This window comes from Drosophila montana, unplaced genomic scaffold, assembly GCF_035044405.1.
Source record: "Drosophila montana isolate Dmon_TW-CO22-7 unplaced genomic scaffold, ASM3504440v1 contig_3282_1, whole genome shotgun sequence".
Classification (NCBI taxonomy): domain Eukaryota; kingdom Metazoa; phylum Arthropoda; class Insecta; order Diptera; family Drosophilidae; genus Drosophila; species Drosophila montana.
In genome coordinates, this window is record NW_026998166.1 from 829,039 (window position 1) to 847,384 (window position 18,346).

The window sequence follows — 18,346 nt, forward strand, 5'->3', positions numbered from 1 at the left end:
AAACAATAGAGCTTTTAATATATGCGTATGAGGATGGACTTGTGTCAATTTCTTTTAATAGAAATTGTTCCAGTAAAAATGTTCTGGAATATTTTGAGGAAATTAGATGACATTTTGAGAAAAACTGAGCAGCCTGCTCACAATTTTACTTGACTTTTGAGTTGCTTTTACATTTTTTGCTGAAAAAGTTATATTTGTTTAGTTAGATAGTTTCTATATGAATATAATTGAACATTCAAATTATGAGCTAAAATAATTTTTATATATATTATATATATAATTTTTGCAAAAACCAGTTGCTAATAAACTAAGAACTTTAAATGTTGCAAACTCGAATTTGATTTTTTATCCAACAACTCAAATCGATTTAAGTTTTCAGCCAATAATGCAGCATATGACGCCTTGGCAACTGAAACACAGTCAATTGCTAACATTCAACAAACTTTTCGGTTTCTTTTGCTGGTTTCAGTTTGCAAAATATTTGCACAAATACAAAAATTCCATTTCAATTTCGGGCCATTAGTGTCGCCGTTTAAATGCGGCTAGCAAAAGCAAGAAAAAAAGTTTTGTTTTCACGCTTTGGCATTAAAAGAAAACAGTCGAAGCAAAAAAAAAAGAAGAAGAAAAATACCAAAGTAGCAGCCAAGTTTTTCAGTTTGTACGCGGTATCCCCCGCAGCTGATATGCCACGCTCTAAAGCCCCAACCAAGCCCCGTGTGTTTTTTTTTTTGCGCAACCATTTTTCAACTTTGGTGCTGCTGTTTGCCAGTTGTGTTTGTTTGCACAAGAAAAATTAAAGGAAAATAACAGCCGCAATGAAAATGGAATAAACGTACATTGACACGGACCGATCAAAATTGAATTTGTCTGCGGCATTTGTCGAATTGCTTGTATGATAACTATTCAAAAAATAAATATTATCGATTTTAATATACAATTTCAAACGCATTAGGGTCATTTAAATTGTATACATATAGATATATTTATATTTAGAACTTTCAAAAGTAGAACTTCTGCTAGCCCAAAGTTCTGCCCACATAAGTATGCAACGCTTTTTGAGTTTTGCACATGTGGCATTCCCCGGGCACCGACCACAACTGGTTCCACACAATGCTTTTTAATTTAATTAAAAATATATAGACATATATATATGTATATATTTAACATTTTTCGCTTTCTTGTTCTTTGCCAAAAACTTTGGTATATAAATAAATATGACTAACGATGTGCAGAAGTGGTGCCCGCCTACGCCCCACCGCCATAGTAAAAGCTACACGCACACGCTGCAGACACGCCTACGGTAAACTCACTAAGCCAACTGCCCCCTTCCATCTGGCTCAGCTTCCATGTGCCACGTTGTTGCTTTGTTTAGCTGCAGCGGGTCATGTGGGTCAAGTGGGTGGGTCAAGTATTAGAATTGTGCGGCTACACAAAGGTCGGCTTACGGTCTCTCTGTTGTCCTGGCATGGGTTAAGTGGTTTTTAATGAAAGTTAGAAGCCGCTTTAATGCAACTTGTTGTTGCTAATTGTGTTATGGAGAGCCCACGTGACCAGCTCATCCCACCCACTCACCAACCAGCTAGCAAAGCCCTTTAAAGCATTTTCTCTTTGTTGTAAATGGTTCTCTAAAAGGAAAAGTTTGTCCGGCAAAATGTTGAAATATTGTACCGCTTAAAAGTACTTGAAGGCGACGCATCATTAATTGTTGAGCATAATAACTTTAAGCCGTTAGTGATAGCTTTATATTTAACAGAATGAAATATTAATTTATGCAGTCCGGCTATAAACTAAAAGCATTAACAATGGACAGGGTAAAAAGTCACGCATAATTTTGGGCGTTTGCTTTGTTCTGTTTAATATTCGTTTGCTTTCATTGGTATTATGCACCAGCAGACAGTTGTAAATATATATAAATATATATATATATATTTTTGCTTTCATTTTATCCAACTCACTCGCTCTCTCTCATTTTGCATTGCGCGCATTTTTGTTGCCACTTTTTCAGATGATTTCCTGACCCCTGGCTTCCTGATCGGAATTCTGTATTTCCGTTACGTCCATTACGCTTTTAAATGCGAACTCGCCTTTGTTGTTGCCTGTCCTCTTTTTTTCCCATGCAACTCCCCTTATTTATTATTGTTGCCGCTGGCACACCGAGCAGCTGGCTTTGGCTGCTCTGGAAACTCTAGAAATTCAATTTTCCTGCGGGAAGTTTCAAATTGTTTTTAACCAGCAAAAATGTTGCGTTAAATATATATAAAAATGAAAGTTAACGGAAATTATTCTTTCTTTGATTTAGTCAGTTGTTATCTTGTGATTTATTTAGTAAGTGATTCAGAAATTCTGACTGAAATTTGAATGTGGCTAAGCCGCGTTAAGCTCTTCTTGTTACAAATAGTAAAGGAAGTTCAATATCGCCTTTTAATTCATTTCTTACATTCAATATATCTCAGCTATAGAAGTGTCTATTAACGTTTGCTTAAAATCAGATTATTTTCGACTAACAAATTTAAACTTGTAATTTGAGTTTCAAAGTTCCCTAGAAAATACACGGATTGTCTAGCATCTTACCCCCTTCTTAAGGCAGGTGAGTTTCTACCAAGCTCAATTGACTTTTTTCTGTTTCATATTATTATAATACTTGGGCTTACGCTTAACTTAGCTGACAGTGTCATAATTTAGATCCAAACTAATTTACTTTACTTTTATACATCTAAACACGTTATATGGGAACACATTTATCTTCTCTCGCCCCTTCCTTGTCTTACCTTACCTAGGGCTAAGGGTTTTCATTCCCAACTGATTTCCTGCCTGTTTAATATGCTCAACGCTTGTGCTCAACGCTCAGTGATTTTAATTAACATTTCTGATTTTGTGGCTTAGCTGCCTGTCGCTGTCTCCCTGTGTTTGTGTGTGTGCCTGTGTGTGTTTTGCTCTTTATTGGCACACCTGTGCATACAGGTGACAAGGTATTAAGCCAATGTGCCGTGTCTTTAGCTTTGTCTGCGGCTGCCCCTTAAATTCTGTAATTAATTAAATTGCTGCTTGTTTAATTAGCTGTGCAAGTTTTTATGATTAAGTTTTCGTGAACCGTTAAGATCTTAATTAAACTTAATTAATGTATTTGGAATACCAAATCTTTTCGTTACAGTAATCAACATACCAAGTAGCTTGTGGTCGTAATAAACTCAACAAATAGGTAAGTTTTCGGAGAGTTAATATTCAGAAGCGGCAGTAGATGTCAGTGCTCGACTTGTGAATACCCTGTCTTACCATGAATTATAAATATTGTAGTTCTGTCCATATGCGAATATGGCTTGTAGTTTTTTTTCGCAGGGATTAAAGTGCATAACTTCACAGAATGGTCTGAAAATTAGCTCTTATCAATTTGTGGGATCGAAAGGAGCTCTGAAAAACTGAACTAAAATCTAAACTTATACCAAGTAATCCATGCCAAAGTTGGTGTGAAGTGTTTATGAACTCTAAAATCAACGTGTGTATCGTCTATATATATTCTGTTTATATTCTGTAAAGTAGAGTCGGAAATAGTTATTGGTGCAAACTCAATATTTAGGTGCCCTTACTTTTCCCTATTTTCCTTTTGTTTTTGCTTTAAAATCTTTGTTTAAAGCAAAATTGCCTATTGCTGATTAATTTCAACGTTTTCATATCATACGTTTGTGCAATCGGCTGTCTATATACATTTTCATTGCACTTCATTCAGCTGACAGATTTCATTCGCTTTGACGGCTCCATTCAAACATCAATCAAAGCATTTTCCAAAATATATTTTTTTTATTCGAATTTATTTGATAGATTTATTTATGCTTTCTCTTTTTTTTGCTGGGTGTCAATGTTATGGGCATGAAATATGCTTTGGCTTTGTGTGCAGCTTTTGTTGTTGAATAAAAGAACTTAACAGGGTTTTTTTTGTTTTATTAAATAAATATTTTCCTTTCGGTTTTAAGCTTTTGTGTTTACAAATTAAAAAATAGCTTTAAAATATATATATGCGTCTTAAATGTGGTATAATGTGCGACCCTCATGGCGTCGTATATCCTGGGCTACTTGGTCAGCAGCTAAAAAGGTTTTGCTGGAAATCATGTGAATCGAAACTTGGCTAACAATCTGCTGACCATTGCCCAAAGGCAAAAGCAGTCGACATAAACATGCGACTAGAAAAATCGAAATGGAATCCAATACAAAAGAGCACAAAACAGCTGCAGGCCAAAAGTCGGAATTGTATGTGCTTGTATATATATGTGTGTGTATGTTGATATCCTTAATCAAAGTTGTGTATGAGGAATCAAATTATGAGTGCGCACACATATAACACCAGGAGACATATGCACATAAGTATGTCACAAGAAATAAACTACAGTGCAGCGGCAGCTCCAGCCCAAGGACTAGCAGCCTGGAAGGACTTGCCTGACTGCCTGGTTGACTGCCTGGTTGTCTGCCTGGCTGCCTGCCTAACTGATGAAGTTGATAATGATAAAAAGGGCCAGATAAAATGAATGCCAAAGACGCAACGAGCCGAGCGAAGGCAGCAAAATAAATTATGAAAAGAATGTTTCACGCATGTGCATAAGAAAACAGGCGTGAAACCTTGTTCTGGCTTTATATGTATATAAAGATATATTTGTGTGTATGACGCTGCTTAATTAATTTGATTTCATTCATTCAAGTCAAGGAAATGTAAAAAACTCCAGCAAAAGGCAAGTAAATTAATTGAAAGGCAGCAAGAAACAAAAAAGATAGAAAGGAATTGCGCGATTGCAACACATTCATAATTTTTCAACAAACTGAGGCTTAAATCGGGCACAAAAAGAGTGGGCGAAATATGTGTGTGTATGGGTGTGAGTCTGTGGGTGTGTGTGTTAGCGGAAAAACTCATTGAACTTGCTGCAAACACAAAAGCAACGACTGCCATGCCGTTGTTGGACCAAACCGTGTCGACATTGGTAATAAAGCGCTCACTAGCAGTTCGTATATCCTGGCTATTCCACCTCCCCTCTGTGTGTCTGCGTGTATGTGCGTGTTTGTGTGTGTTTGTGTGTGCCTCGAACGAGGTTAAGAGCTTAATGAGTGAGAGTGCTGGCATAGCAGCCTGCAGTTGACATATGATATTTTTATGTGCCTCACAGCCTTGGGCAACAAGAGTTTGCCATTACCATGCACCCAAGCAGCGAGTGTCCTTACAAGGTAAATGCTAAGGTTTTAACTTAATTAGTGCATTTACTAAATGTGACACAATTTCAGTATTTTCAACGACTCACATTTGTAATTGACAAACTATGTTACGGCTATTTATCTGGGGAATTTCACTTAGTTGCCAGTTAGGCGACACGTTGAGTTTTATTTTTGTTCGTTTTTTGTAAGTTCCTAATTTAAACATATTGCTGTGTAAGTTAGTTTCAGTTAGTTAAGACATTTATCTTAATTAATAGTGCAAAGCCTCGTGAACATCTGATAAGATTTGACCGAGCTATGGGGTTGGGAAATTTTGACCTATATCTATATACGAATCTTACGAGGAAGATTTTGACATGAATTTCGACTAGAAATTATGTAGTCAGATTTGAATGCCATATTAATCTAGAGGGAAAAATATGTACATAAATCCAAACCTCGTGAAAATCGGATGAGATTTGACCGAGCTATGGGGGTAAGAAATTTTGACCTATGTCCATATACGAATCTTGGGAGTAAGATTTTGACATGAATTTCGACTAAAAATTACGTAGTCAGATTTGAATGCCAGATTAATCTAGAGGGAAAAATATGTACAAAAAGCCAAGCCTCGTGAAAATTGGATGAGACTTGACCGAGCTATGGGGGTAAGAAATTTTGACCTATGTCTGTATACGAATCTTATGAGTAAGATTTTGACATGAATTCCGACTAAAAATTTTGTAGTCAGATTTGAATGCCAGATTAATTTAGAGGGAAGACTATGTACAAAAAGCTAAGCCTCGTGAAAATCGGATGAGATTTGACCGAGTTATGGGGGTGGGAAACTTTGACCCATATCTACATATATACGAATCTAAGGTGTAAAATTTTGAAATGAATTTCGACTAAAACTTATGTAGTCAGATTTGAATGCTAGATTAATTAAGAGGGAAAAATATGTACAAAAAGCCAAACCTCGTGAAAATCGGATGAGATTTGACCGAGTTATGGGGGTGGGAAATTTGGACCTTTGTCTATATACGAATCTTAGAGGTAAGATTTTGACATGAATTTCGACTAAAAATTATGTAGCCAAATTTAAATGCCATATTGATCTAGAGGGAAAACTTTGTACAAAAAGCCAAACCTTGGGAAAATCGGATGAGATTTGACCGAGCTATGGGGGTAAGAAATTTTGACCTTTGTCTGTATACGAATCGTAGGAGTAAGATTTTGACATGAATTTCGACCAAAAATTATGTAGTCAGATTTAAATGCCAGACTAATCAAGAGGGAAAACTATGTACAAAAAGACAAATCTCGTGAAAATCGGATGAGATTTGACCGAGTTATGGGGTTGGGAAATTTCGGCTTATGTCAATTTGGCATATTTGAGGGTACGATTTTTCCACACATGGAAATTCCGGAAACCCCGTCTTAGCGTGTACCTTCATCAGTAACTACAGTGAAAATTCAGCTTCCTAGCTCGTCCGGTTTTGGCTGGGCGTTGATCAACAATCAGTCAGTCAGTCAGTCATGACAAAGAGTTTTATATATAGAGATGAAGCATAATCACAAAAGCTACGTGCTTAACTATCCAATGTCCCTTAGACCTAGCCTTTAATTGGTTTTAGACATACTAAAATTTATATTTTATATGTCAGCTATAAAGGTTTCCAATTTGCTAATCTATCTATATTTACACTTGTTTTCCATTTGTGTTGCCATCTACTGCTCAGCTCTTTGTCAATTAGTCAAAACAAGCCAAAAAGTTATGCACTTGGATTTGCAGTGTCCGTTGCAGCTGCAGTAGTTGCTGTTGCTGTTTGTTTATTGCCACGTCAAGAGCCAGGGAGCGTGACAAACAACATGTAAATACAGACGACAATCCCACATAGATGCACAGACACACATAAGCACACACACGTGTGCGAGTGACCGTTGAAGCATTTTGGAATCTGCAACAGTGTTTGGCATTGTTAACCGCTTCTGGCCATTGTTTAACTGGCTGCAACTGCTGCTGCCATATTTGCAGTTGCTGATGACATTAATTGTTGCATTTTGCTTTTGGTTTTTCGCATTTGGCTTGTTGTCTGCGAGCTTAACGCCACGCTAAACACGAGTGTTTGTTACCACTTAGCTGAATTTTACCATATCGCTAGATTGAATTGCAGCTGCACAGGTTGGGCTTGGCCCACTTTGGACCCCCTAGCACTTCCTGGCATATCAGTTACGTTAACACGCGCTCTTGATTTATTAGTCAGCGTCAAGGCAGACGCGGTTTAAAGCAGCAGCAGCAACAGCAGCAGTTCAACCGCTAACAGCTTTTGCTTAGTTAGACACTTTTAATTAAATTTTATTTAATTATTCAGCGGCCAGATTTTTAGAGCTTGGCAAACTGCGAGCATCATGAGCTGCCAAAAATTTATGACGAAAAGTGTGTTGCATATTGTATGGACAGCTCTTCCAAAGCGGGAGGAGTGGGGGATGCGCATGCCACGCGGTGTGGCAAGAAAACTTATTTAATGAGGATCTGAGGCTTAGTACAGAATTAAGCTGTTGCAAATGCTATTGGCTTATTTTTTAATAAAAAGTATGAAAGCCTTTTGACATTTAAAATTATATAAATTTAATTTTTATATATTTATATGAATATTTATATTTTTGACAATATAAATATATTATTTATCTTAAAACAAAACCTAATTTTAAATAAATAGTTTTTTAGTACATTTTTTATTTTGAATTGTTTTAATTATGAAAAATATGTGAGCTTCGAAGTAAATGCCTTTGGCTACATTCCAAACAAATATTTCAAACGCCGCATAAATAAATCAATTTTTATTTAAATTAAAAATCAATTATATGCTGCTTGTTAAGGCAATTATAGCTCATAATAATCAAAAATGTAACATCACAAAGAGCACTTGAATTAAATTAACTTTAACAATTAATGCCACTCGTGGTACGCTAGTTAATTAAATGCCAAATGTTCGAGTTCGAGCAAGTCAATTGCACGCATTTGCGCACATTGCGCTGCACTTGAGCAAATAAGTTGACAGGCAAACAGACAGCAACAACACTTGCAACAATATGTGGCAACATAAAGCGCAACGCACACAAGCACGCAACATCAACAAGTTCATTAAAAAAGTTAGCAAAGCAAAAAGCTCGTCTTTCTTTCTCTCTCTCTCTCAAATTCAACTCAAATGAACAGAACCCGACGAATTCAACGCTTCACTTGAACTTCGCGCAAATTGTTGTTGTTTTTTATGCCCAGCCATTTTTTTTATCTGTAAGTTGACTGCACACCTCTCCTTCCTTTTCGCATGATTTAACTACTCGCACACCTACACAATTTGCAAAAAATAACAAAAGCAGAAAAAAAATGGAAATGATGCGGCTCATTTGTGTGCGGCCACAAAAGGGGGGCTAAAGCGCTCGTAATGGACAAGAAAGTAAAAGTTTCATGTTAAAAGCCGAAGCTGATATACCCTTGAATAATTTTTGATATAAGCTCTGATGCTGGGAAAAATATGGATACAACATTAACTGTCCTAAATTTTTAATATTTCGATCAAATTCCCGCCTTTGGGTGGAAAATGGGTGAAATTTGGAATTGCTAGAGTTTGATAAAAGCTTTACAATGAAAATAAATCGATAATAAATCTAACTTACATAACTATAAGATTAGGCAAAACAAAGATTATTTGTATGTGAAGGAATTTTTGCAAATAATTCACTTTAAAACATTTTATTAGAAGTCTCTTTTTTTGCAAATCTCCAGAAGTCTTTTTTAATTTTTATTAATTATTTAGATATAAAATATTTATATATAAAACAGTGAGAATACCAACAAATCTGGCCAAATATTATATCCTTTCACACATTACGAGATTTGGATTTTTGCCTTGGCTTTTTGTAGACAATTATTTCTGGTATAAATCTCAAAGATGTCTACTTTGTTAAGGGGGGATATGCCGCTTGTAGGGTATCTGACGGAAGCGGAAGTGACGTTGCAATTGAATTGTGTGCGCATTCTATGAGCTGGAACATACTCAAACAGCACCCTTCTCCGCATTTGGTCATGTTCACGTTTTGTTGCACTTTATGGCCAGCGAAGTGTGTCGATGGTAGCGAAAGTGAAACCGCTAAAAGTTCAGCGTTGGCCCCCTTTTGTTATTGTTTTTATTCTACTTTTTTTGCCTGTGTTAAGGCACATGCATTGTTAACAACCACCAGCAGAGCACCGCTCGCAGGAGCGCAGCCAGCGCTGCCCGCGCCCTGCCGTTCACATTGCGATGCCGGAAGTTTGTGGTGGGAAATTTCATTTATGCTGACACTTGACTTGGTTTGACTCGCCCTTTGGAATATACCCTGTCCAGTATTGGGCACTGGGCCCAATGGTTGGCTTTAATTTGCAGCAAATAAATAATGGAAACAGACGTTCAGTCCTGAGCTCGATTTGTTGGCCATTTGGCCTTGATGGCAGCGCATTGCTACCAATTCTATTCAATTCGCTGGCCAACGAAGTTCGTATTATGCTCAAGTTGTGCACTTTTTCCATTTCCTCTACGACGGCCGCCAGCCGGAGCACAGTACAGAGCGGAAGTGGACGCGAACTGTGGACGAGAGCAGGGCGCTGTATAGTGAGACAAAAGGCAGCGGACAGGACTTCATTGATTTTGTTGGTCTTTTGTGGTTGTCTTGGGGCATTTTTTTTTCAGTTTTTTTTTTTTTTTGTATGCCTTGGCTTTCAGTTGTCCATCGGCCAAGTTTGCCTTCTGGCGTTAAATGTGACAATTTAATTGTTTTGTAATTGTTGGCTCTTTGAAGTGGACTCTGATTTATTGCCAAATTGAATAAGCACCAGGAGAGCACACCAGATAATTTTTAGCTTTTGAGCAGCAAATTCATTTAAGTTTTGTTTTGCTACGTTGACCAATATTCCTTTTACGTGTCAATTGGTTCCAGCTTATAAAAATTGTAAAGCTCTTTTGACCTGTACAGCACTTGCTTATCGGATTGCTAATAAAAATGCAGTGCTAACGAAGAATAGGGCTCAAAATTAATTTGCCTGATTTGTTGAACAAATTAAAGGCCGAAATATTTCCTCATCTACACTTTAGCCTTATCCCAAGTGACAGTTCAGAGAGTTGAGAAGTTTATAGTTTGAATGGATAGCTTACATTATCTGTGTTAAAAACTACGTTCATTAAAAACTTTTCCTTTTTTGTCTAAATATTGATACACTTGGGTATTGTAATAAAATAATATTAAAATATCTTGGCCAGGTATTTGAGTTGTGTTGACAACTTTTTTATTTGTTAAGCCTGTCTTAGAGCTTCTGAAATAGTTTTGCTCGAGACTGGAAATATGCTTGAGCTGGGCGAATCAATTGATTATAGAATGACGGTAAACACAAGTTTCTTGTCAGAAAGTAATGGAATTTATTTGGGGAAAAAATAATTTAACTAAAATCTTCGAAATACCACGAGGTATAAAAATAAAAAACTGTACTATAATTTATAAGGTTTAATTTTATTTGTTGCGTCTTACAATAAAATAGTATATTTTTATCAAGGCCAAGGCATAAAGTTTCCAACAAACGAGGCTTTTCTTTCTTTCTCGTTAAATTTTAAACTAATTGCGTATACGTAATGCTCTCAGGTTCAAAATTTATTCAGTTACGGTTGATATATGCAACTTTTTCCAGGTAGCAGCCGCAAGCTCTTTAGCATTAACTCTTGTTTTTTGCAGCCTGCTTTTAGGCGCAACACGAGCAGCCACCTGAATGCCGTGGCAAACGTGTCTAAGTAGTAAACAGTGGCAGCAACGGAAACTTTTTTAAATGATTGCAGTGCATGAAATTGGCTGGCATTCACTTCAAGAGTGGGCTTGCGGATGAGGAGCTGCTGCTGCTGCTGCTGGCCTGCTCTGCCCTGGCACAGGCATAAGTTTTTGGGTTTTATGCTGGCTGACTGCTTATGTTGGGGCTGAAATGAAGTTAGCAAAACTGATTAACTCTCGGCGGCAACAGCAGCAGCTCGGCATGCATTTTGCCTGCCGTCTGGCTGCAGGCTCCAGGCTGCAGGCCTTCAAAAGTTGCAGCATAATTGAATTTTGCCCGTCTCCAATGCTGCGTGCCTCATCTTTGGCCCGGCCTAATGATAGTTTGTGCTGCTCCAAAGACCGTTGGCATCGGGCATTGTGGGGGCTGCTTAATGTAATTTAAATGAAGTATTTGATGCATTTGCTGTTGCATTCAAATGCAATTACACTTTGTTAAGCAATTTCGCACCGATTCTTGAATTGCCTAACTAAACAGGCGCATAAATCTTTTAGCTAACACGCCCACTTGCCGAGTGGACTAAAAGGTTCATCAGCTGTTGGGATTTACTTGGTGCTGTTGTCGTTCCATTTAAACTGCGACTTGATGCAAACAATTTGCTTAGCTACGCCCCCTTTTGGTATGTAATGTTAGCGGAACGCCCACAGCTACAGGCTGCCAGCGCACAGTAGTTGGCTGTGCTAATTCTGGCACTGGCCATGATAAACGGCAGCCACAGAAGAATTATATAAATGCGCAAAAATGGCATACATAAAGAATCCACAGAATTTTGCAAACATATTTGTATACACTGTACACAGAATGAAAACGAGTATATGAGTTTTGTGCACCCCAGCTTCCATATTACTACTAGTGACAGTTTGAAATTCACTGCCTTTGAGTAACAGTTGGATGGATACTGTAACACTCACGAAGGCTATTATACATCTGTGTGAAAGGAGTATTGCGCTGTCGTTCACACCCGCCTGCAAGGCTCTTTCATTTCTCCTGTTCGCCGAATCTGCCATAGAAATTTATGAATTTTCATAAATTTTGTCAAAATGACCCTTTGGCACTTTACACTGTTTGCCGTCCTTTAAGCCAGCTTACTTGGCTTAAGCAGAAGGTCCTGCAATTTGTGTGGCTTTCGTTCGTTCATTTTTTGTATTCAATGCGACATTTCTGATGCACTGTCAAGGTAATTGGGTGGGCCAATGGGCGTGTCCTTTGCTACATATATTCATAGCACTTCATTTCTAAAAGTCGGCCAAGTGTCGCTCTTGGCTTTGGCTTTCACGTAAACAAACTGGCCATGAATCTTAATGCTTCAGCTTATTTCAGCTTATACACGCGCCCGCTTGTGTGAATGTGTGTATCAGTACATGTGCCTTTAATTTAAGTTAGCTAAACTTTTTTCATACGAAATTAATTAATATATAATTTCATTAATATTTCTCTTGTTTATTTTGCAGACTTGTGTCACCATAGCAAAGGTAAGTGCAAATAAATGTTTATGACTATCATAAGACGCATAGGAAAGTAATTATAAGATAAATAAATATATGAATACAAATAGACTAAGTTCATGAGCTTATACGACCTAAACATCTTGTAAAATTTCCATTGGTTTCCTTTTCTAAGGGCTCAAATCATTTGATTAATTTTAACAAGGGGTTATTAACATAGTGGAACTATATAAAAATACGTAAAGTGAAACATAGTTGGTTGAAAGCGACTAAAACCAAAAATTAATGGTAACATGAATTTGAACAAATTAAACTTCTTACTTACCACACAAGAATTAACAATGAAATTATAACTTCTTATCAAAACAAAGAAACGTGGACTTTAGCACTGCAGAACTGTAAAACTTTTAATCAGATAGTTAACTAAAAATGATGCATTATTAAACTCCTTTTGAACAATTGTTTTTTGTTGTCCTTTGTTTTACAATCCCATCGATTGATTTTTTATTTGTCCAGTGTTCCGCGCTCAGAATCCATGCACCTTGAGGCGATCGGCCTTGGCCAGCCCGACCTTAGTTAGCCACTGGCAAATATTTTCGCGTTGATCGCCCTGGAGCTGCAATACCTCACCGTATTCGGGATGCTCAATGACAGTGCCGTTGCATGCGAATTCCTTTTTGCAGGAGCGCACAATTTTCTTTAGATCGTATTCAGCTGACAAACCCTGTACGGTGGTTAGAGTCTTGCGTCCGTTGCGCTGTTGGATACGTATGTGGACGAGACCGTCCTGAATGTCATCATCTGGTCCCTTGATGGCATCGGCGAATGGATCGCGCGAGTTGAGATTCTGAATGGACATGCGAAGTGCTGTGCAGAAATCGAATACTGCAATAAATGCCAAAAGTTGCACAAAATTATAAACGAATTTTTTTTTATTTTTTTTGTTGTTTTGCTGATTTTTCTGAACGATTCAATTTTTTTTTATATTTTGTTAGCCTGTATATCGGAATTTATGACTATTGTTTTTTGTATGGCAACCAAAATATTTAAATTGACCACTGAACTAGAGATAACATTTGCTAAACCTGCTACGACTTTCAACAAAATATGATTTCCAAACAAATTATTTTGAATGCGATTTGCCCGCTTACTTAGTTTTCGTCTCATTTCATTAGCAGTCCATTGAAAACTAATGAAGCCTGTCAAATTAGCGCAGCTCTGTGAATTTTCCATCAGCGGTAATTAAAGCCAATAAGCAAGACAAATTTTCGTCCACCCTCCCTTAAAGTGCAATTATTATTCAATTTATGAAATTGAACAGACTTCTTTTATGGCTACATAAACTTCAATAAGTGCCTGCTGCTCTTACGCTCTGTGCGCGCCGCAATGCGAACAGGAAAGTACATAAATTCAATTTAGAAAATTTACCAAGAGGTATTTCAAGCGATTGCCTGCTTTTAGGCGCTGTTGCGTAAAAAAATATGTTTTTGCTTGATTAATTTTCTGCGGTTGTAAAAACCAAAGCGTAATGCTAAACAAAGCAAAAGAAAAAAAGTTGCAATAAAAACGTTAGACGGGATTGTTTTCCTAGGTGATACCCTTTGTTTGCATAAAATGAAGTATCTACAAAGTATTTTTTTGCTTAGAGTTTTTCAAACTTTTCTGCGGGCTTCAAATTTCGGCTTACGAATAAATATACCTCTTCCGCCCTCTTGATGCTTATTTTATGAGTACAGGGTATAAGAAAAAAAAACAAAATAGAGAAAAGCAATACAACGGAAAAGGTAGCAACGCAAGCACAAAACCAAATTAGAAAATTTGCATATAGTGTGAGTGAGTGCGCAGAAAAGTAGGCAACAAAAAGTTTCTGCCAAATCACATGCACACATTTGATATACGCACACACAGGAACACACCTGCTACGGTCTATTATTTTCTTTATCAAACTAAATTAAAAAGTTTTTGCCTTCTAGACCCGTGTGACTTTCGATTATAATGAGCCTGTCATGTGGCCTGATGGAGTTTTCGTTTTGTTTTTATTTCGTGAAATAATCTAGAAATTCAGCTGCCTAATGCAGAGTAACATTGGTAATTTATCAGCTGAAAAAGCAGTGGCAGCCAAACAAATTTGCATTAAATGCTGTGCACAGTTTTAATTGCTTATATCATGGCAGCAAACATAAAACTCATTTCACATGATATACGGACTGTCATCTATCTGTGTGCTTACTTGCCCCATCGGCCAAAATAAAGTTCCAACAGAAAATATGATGAATGCGCCGCGGAAACTGTGCGCTGAGCGTGTGGCAAATAATGAAAAATTACGGAAGCACACACACATACACACACTCGTACGAGCACCCCAAAAACACACTAAACAACTAAAACCGGTTACTTGCATATACAGGACTGTGGCACTGCATACATTTGGGCGCTGTAAAATATAAAATTCTATGAATTTGTACGTACATCATTTGAAAATCGTAAAACTTGCAAGTGTTGCTTGTCGAGTACAAACAAAAACACTCACACACACACACATGGAGACAGAGTCGCAGTGAATGTGTGCGAGCTGTCATAAACAGGCACAAAAAGGTAAACTCAGTTTTATTTTTATTATTCGTATTTTTTATTTTTTATTTTCTGTGTAAAAAGCGCATACACTTCTTTATATAATTATAATGCCTGGCCAAATGCTGATGCTTCTGATGAGCCTGACGATAATCATGAGGCTGCTGCTGTTGATTGTGCCAAAGCTGAAAAGCTGCTGTAGACGATTACACAATGCAATTTGCATGAATGGCGTTACTTGCCTAAGTTTATGACTGCGCAAATTGTGCCAAATTTTAACATGCTGCTGAGCCATGTGTCAGGATTCATAATTTCACTCAAGCAAATTAAATTTTAAACGAAATTTATAAGGAAAAAAAAAGGGAATTTATTAAACTAAATTTGTGGAAACCGTAAAATATTTATCTGAAATTCTAAACCAGAAATCTTTTTAAATTAAAACATAACAGGAACGAAGGCAGAATATTTTCATGAGTTCTTTAGTTTCTTAGACTTGGAAAATAATAATAGAGAGCTTTGCGAGACAGCTTAGAAAATAATAGCAATCGTACGAAGCAAAATGGGTTTAAGCTTGTTTGTTTTTTAGAAAATTAAAAAACTTAGCAAAAGTATAAGGAGCACAAGAAACTTCAAACTCAAACCACATAAGCCACAACTGTGTTGATCAATTTACTATTTGAGTTCAAGTTATTTATTTTGTAAGTAGACGGATTGCATGTGCTCTCTATCTCTCTTTGTCGCTTAAGAATGTTCCACTTCATAAACATAATCTAGAGGGTGTTGTAGAAATTTAAAAGGAAGAAAAATGATGATTAAATTTTATAATCCTTAAATAGTTTAAGTTCTGATTCCCCTACTCAACGATCATTTCCTGAGCATTGGTGTGGGCATTTATTAAATTTGGTCGTACAACTTAATCCTTAATCCCAAATCACTTCGAGTAATGCGTGTAAATGTCACACGCTTTAACACACACACACATCGATGGAGTGTCAAAATGGATGCAGCGCGAGTCAGGCCGCCAAATGGCATAATCAATAATGAGGTTAAATTGCAGGTTGACATGTGATAAACGGCACTTGGAGTGGGCAACTAATGAATGCCTTGGACATCCGTATTCGTAAACGTAGCCGAAGTCATTTCTTGTGCCATCACCTATCTGACAGGCGTTCTGTCAACGCGTCCGTCAGACAGTCATGTCATGCAAACAAACAAAATCGCTTTTATTGTAATCCACAATGTCAAAACATTGCAGCGGATGTTTAGTAAAAGCATTTTGGACAGGGACTGGCAAGCGGAATTGGCACATCAACAATACGTTGTGGCATGTGAGCCGGCAATTGAATATACATACGTACACACACGTGCTGGCATGTGCATGAGCGTGTCTCTGTGTGTGTGTGTGTGACCTACCTGCGCAGCTTTATCGCATGACACGCAGTTGTTCTGAAAATGATTTTACTATATTTTCTCGTTTTTTTTCCCCTCCTCGGGTGGCTTCCTTTAACGACACACTAAACCATAAAGTACTTACGCTGGGTAAGCTGGCTGCGAGAGAGAGAGAGGTTAAAAAAAAGGTTTGGGCCCCATTGATTTTCCATTGATAAATAGCTGACAGTTTACCGTTCTCGGCTACTTTTTGTGACACACACACGCACATACATATAGAGAGGAACACATATGGGTTAAATTGTTTAAGACTGTCTGCTACATTAAAAAACAATTTCCGTGAAATCTCTTTCAAGCGCAGCACGCATGGTAAATGGAAAATGAGCGATGAACTGACGCTGCAGAAATGAGTTAAAATGTGAATGCAAAATGTATGTAAAGCGGGTTAACGTTGGGGCTTACTTTGACAGGCAGTTCGCCTTTGGTTGAGATCCGCCCGAGGCCTATTGGCCAATTGCCTAGGCAGTGAATTGATGAATGTGCAGCGGGTGGCAAGGATATGTGGGCCGGTCTGCTAACTGATTTCCAATCATTTTATTTGTTGGCAACAACTCCATCTACTTGTAGCCAATTAGCCAGACTGTTAACAGGTTGTGTTGAAGCAATGACTTCTAAAAACATGCAGGGTAAATACTAAATTGATCGAACCCCCAAATTAATGGATTGAAAGCATTTCACAAAGCAACCCATTGATAGCTGTGTAAAACTTAAAGCGATTTCTGCGTGGGTCAATCAACTGTCGAGTGGGCGAAAATATGTCACGGGACTAAAATGCGTCCTGCGGCGTTCACATGAAAACAAAAATAAAAAAAAGGATGGAAAAAAATCTGAAAGAAATATTAATAAAAGATGAGCGACATTAGTGTCTTCTTCTTCATTTTCTTATACATTTTTTTGTGTGCGAATGTCCAACCCAAAATCGTAAAAGTAGCTAACAAAAAAAACCAAAAAGAAAAAAAGAAAGAAAACACTTTTTACTACTTCCTTTGAAACTGAATGAACACCTCCTGCACCCTGGACCCAGAGTTTTGCATTGGCTGTCATCTAACCTCGAGCGTTTTGTTGACCTTTTTTTTTCTGGCTCTGACTAGAAAAATAGATGCTGTTGGCTTTTGCTTTGGCTCTTTAAACCGTTGCCAAATGCAAAAAGAAAATGCCGTAAAAATTTGTAACACTTTCTGGGCTAGACGTTGGGATTTTGAGACGGCGTCATGGACGCAGACGCTGAGCTCGAGCTGTTTCTGTTTCTGGCTCGGCAGTTGTTGTCCCCTGCGAAGCATGACAAAACCAACAACAATAAACGTAAGGAACAGGCATCAAAACTTGGCCCCAGGCACAATTTGTCACACATACATGACACATAAATAATATATGTGCGCACACACTGTAGCCGGTCTGGCTTTGGCTGTGAGTGTGTGTGTCTGCATGTGTGTGTGTGTTTGTGTGTCTTGTCTTGGCCCTATTTGATTAATAAATTGTTTAGAGCGCGCTGAGCAATGACCGAAACTTACTGACTTGTGGCTAATAAAATATGAATGCCGCAACTTTTCAGCCGCAGCATCAAAAGGAGAGACATTAAGTATATACCCTATACATATGTATGTGTATATACACATCTGATTCACAAATTAGTCATGCGCATATATAAATTTAGCTGGTAAATTTGTGCTGCCCTGATGTATGTGCCTCAAATGGGGCGCACATTTAACCTCAGTTAACGTTTGCACTAAGACGCATATGCTTCTGCAAAACTGATTCGGAAAAAGCTCTGAGAGACATGTCTCCTAGTTTTGGAATGTAAGTTTATTTTCTGTACCGTCATATTCTCTGACTGCCTATTTGGGTTTTTTTTTGC

The 18,346-nt window shown here is 37.6% G+C and overlaps 2 protein-coding genes across 2 annotated transcripts in view; one reads left to right on the plus strand and one right to left on the minus strand.

The window, feature by feature from the left end:
- rdo (reduced ocelli) overlaps positions 1-18,346 on the plus strand; it is a 62,135-nt gene that overhangs the window by 14,035 nt on the left and 29,754 nt on the right. The window contains exons 2-3 of the mRNA XM_064690724.1: positions 3,152-3,199; positions 12,478-12,498. The gene's annotated coding sequence lies outside the window, so the exon portion shown is untranslated. The remainder of the gene's footprint in view (positions 1-3,151; positions 3,200-12,477; positions 12,499-18,346) is intronic.
- Positions 12,853-13,543, minus strand: LOC135434211 (eukaryotic translation initiation factor eIF1-like). The gene has a single exon (XM_064690709.1). The coding sequence runs from the start codon at positions 13,328-13,330 to the stop codon at positions 12,998-13,000; it is 333 nt and encodes a 110-aa protein (XP_064546779.1). The 5' UTR covers positions 13,331-13,543; the 3' UTR covers positions 12,853-12,997.

What these genes read in the sequence shown, in the direction of transcription:
- LOC135434211 (XM_064690709.1), bottom strand. Translation starts at nt 13,330, where the DNA reads ATGTCCATTCAGAATCTCAACTCGCGCGATCCATTCGCCGATGCCATC.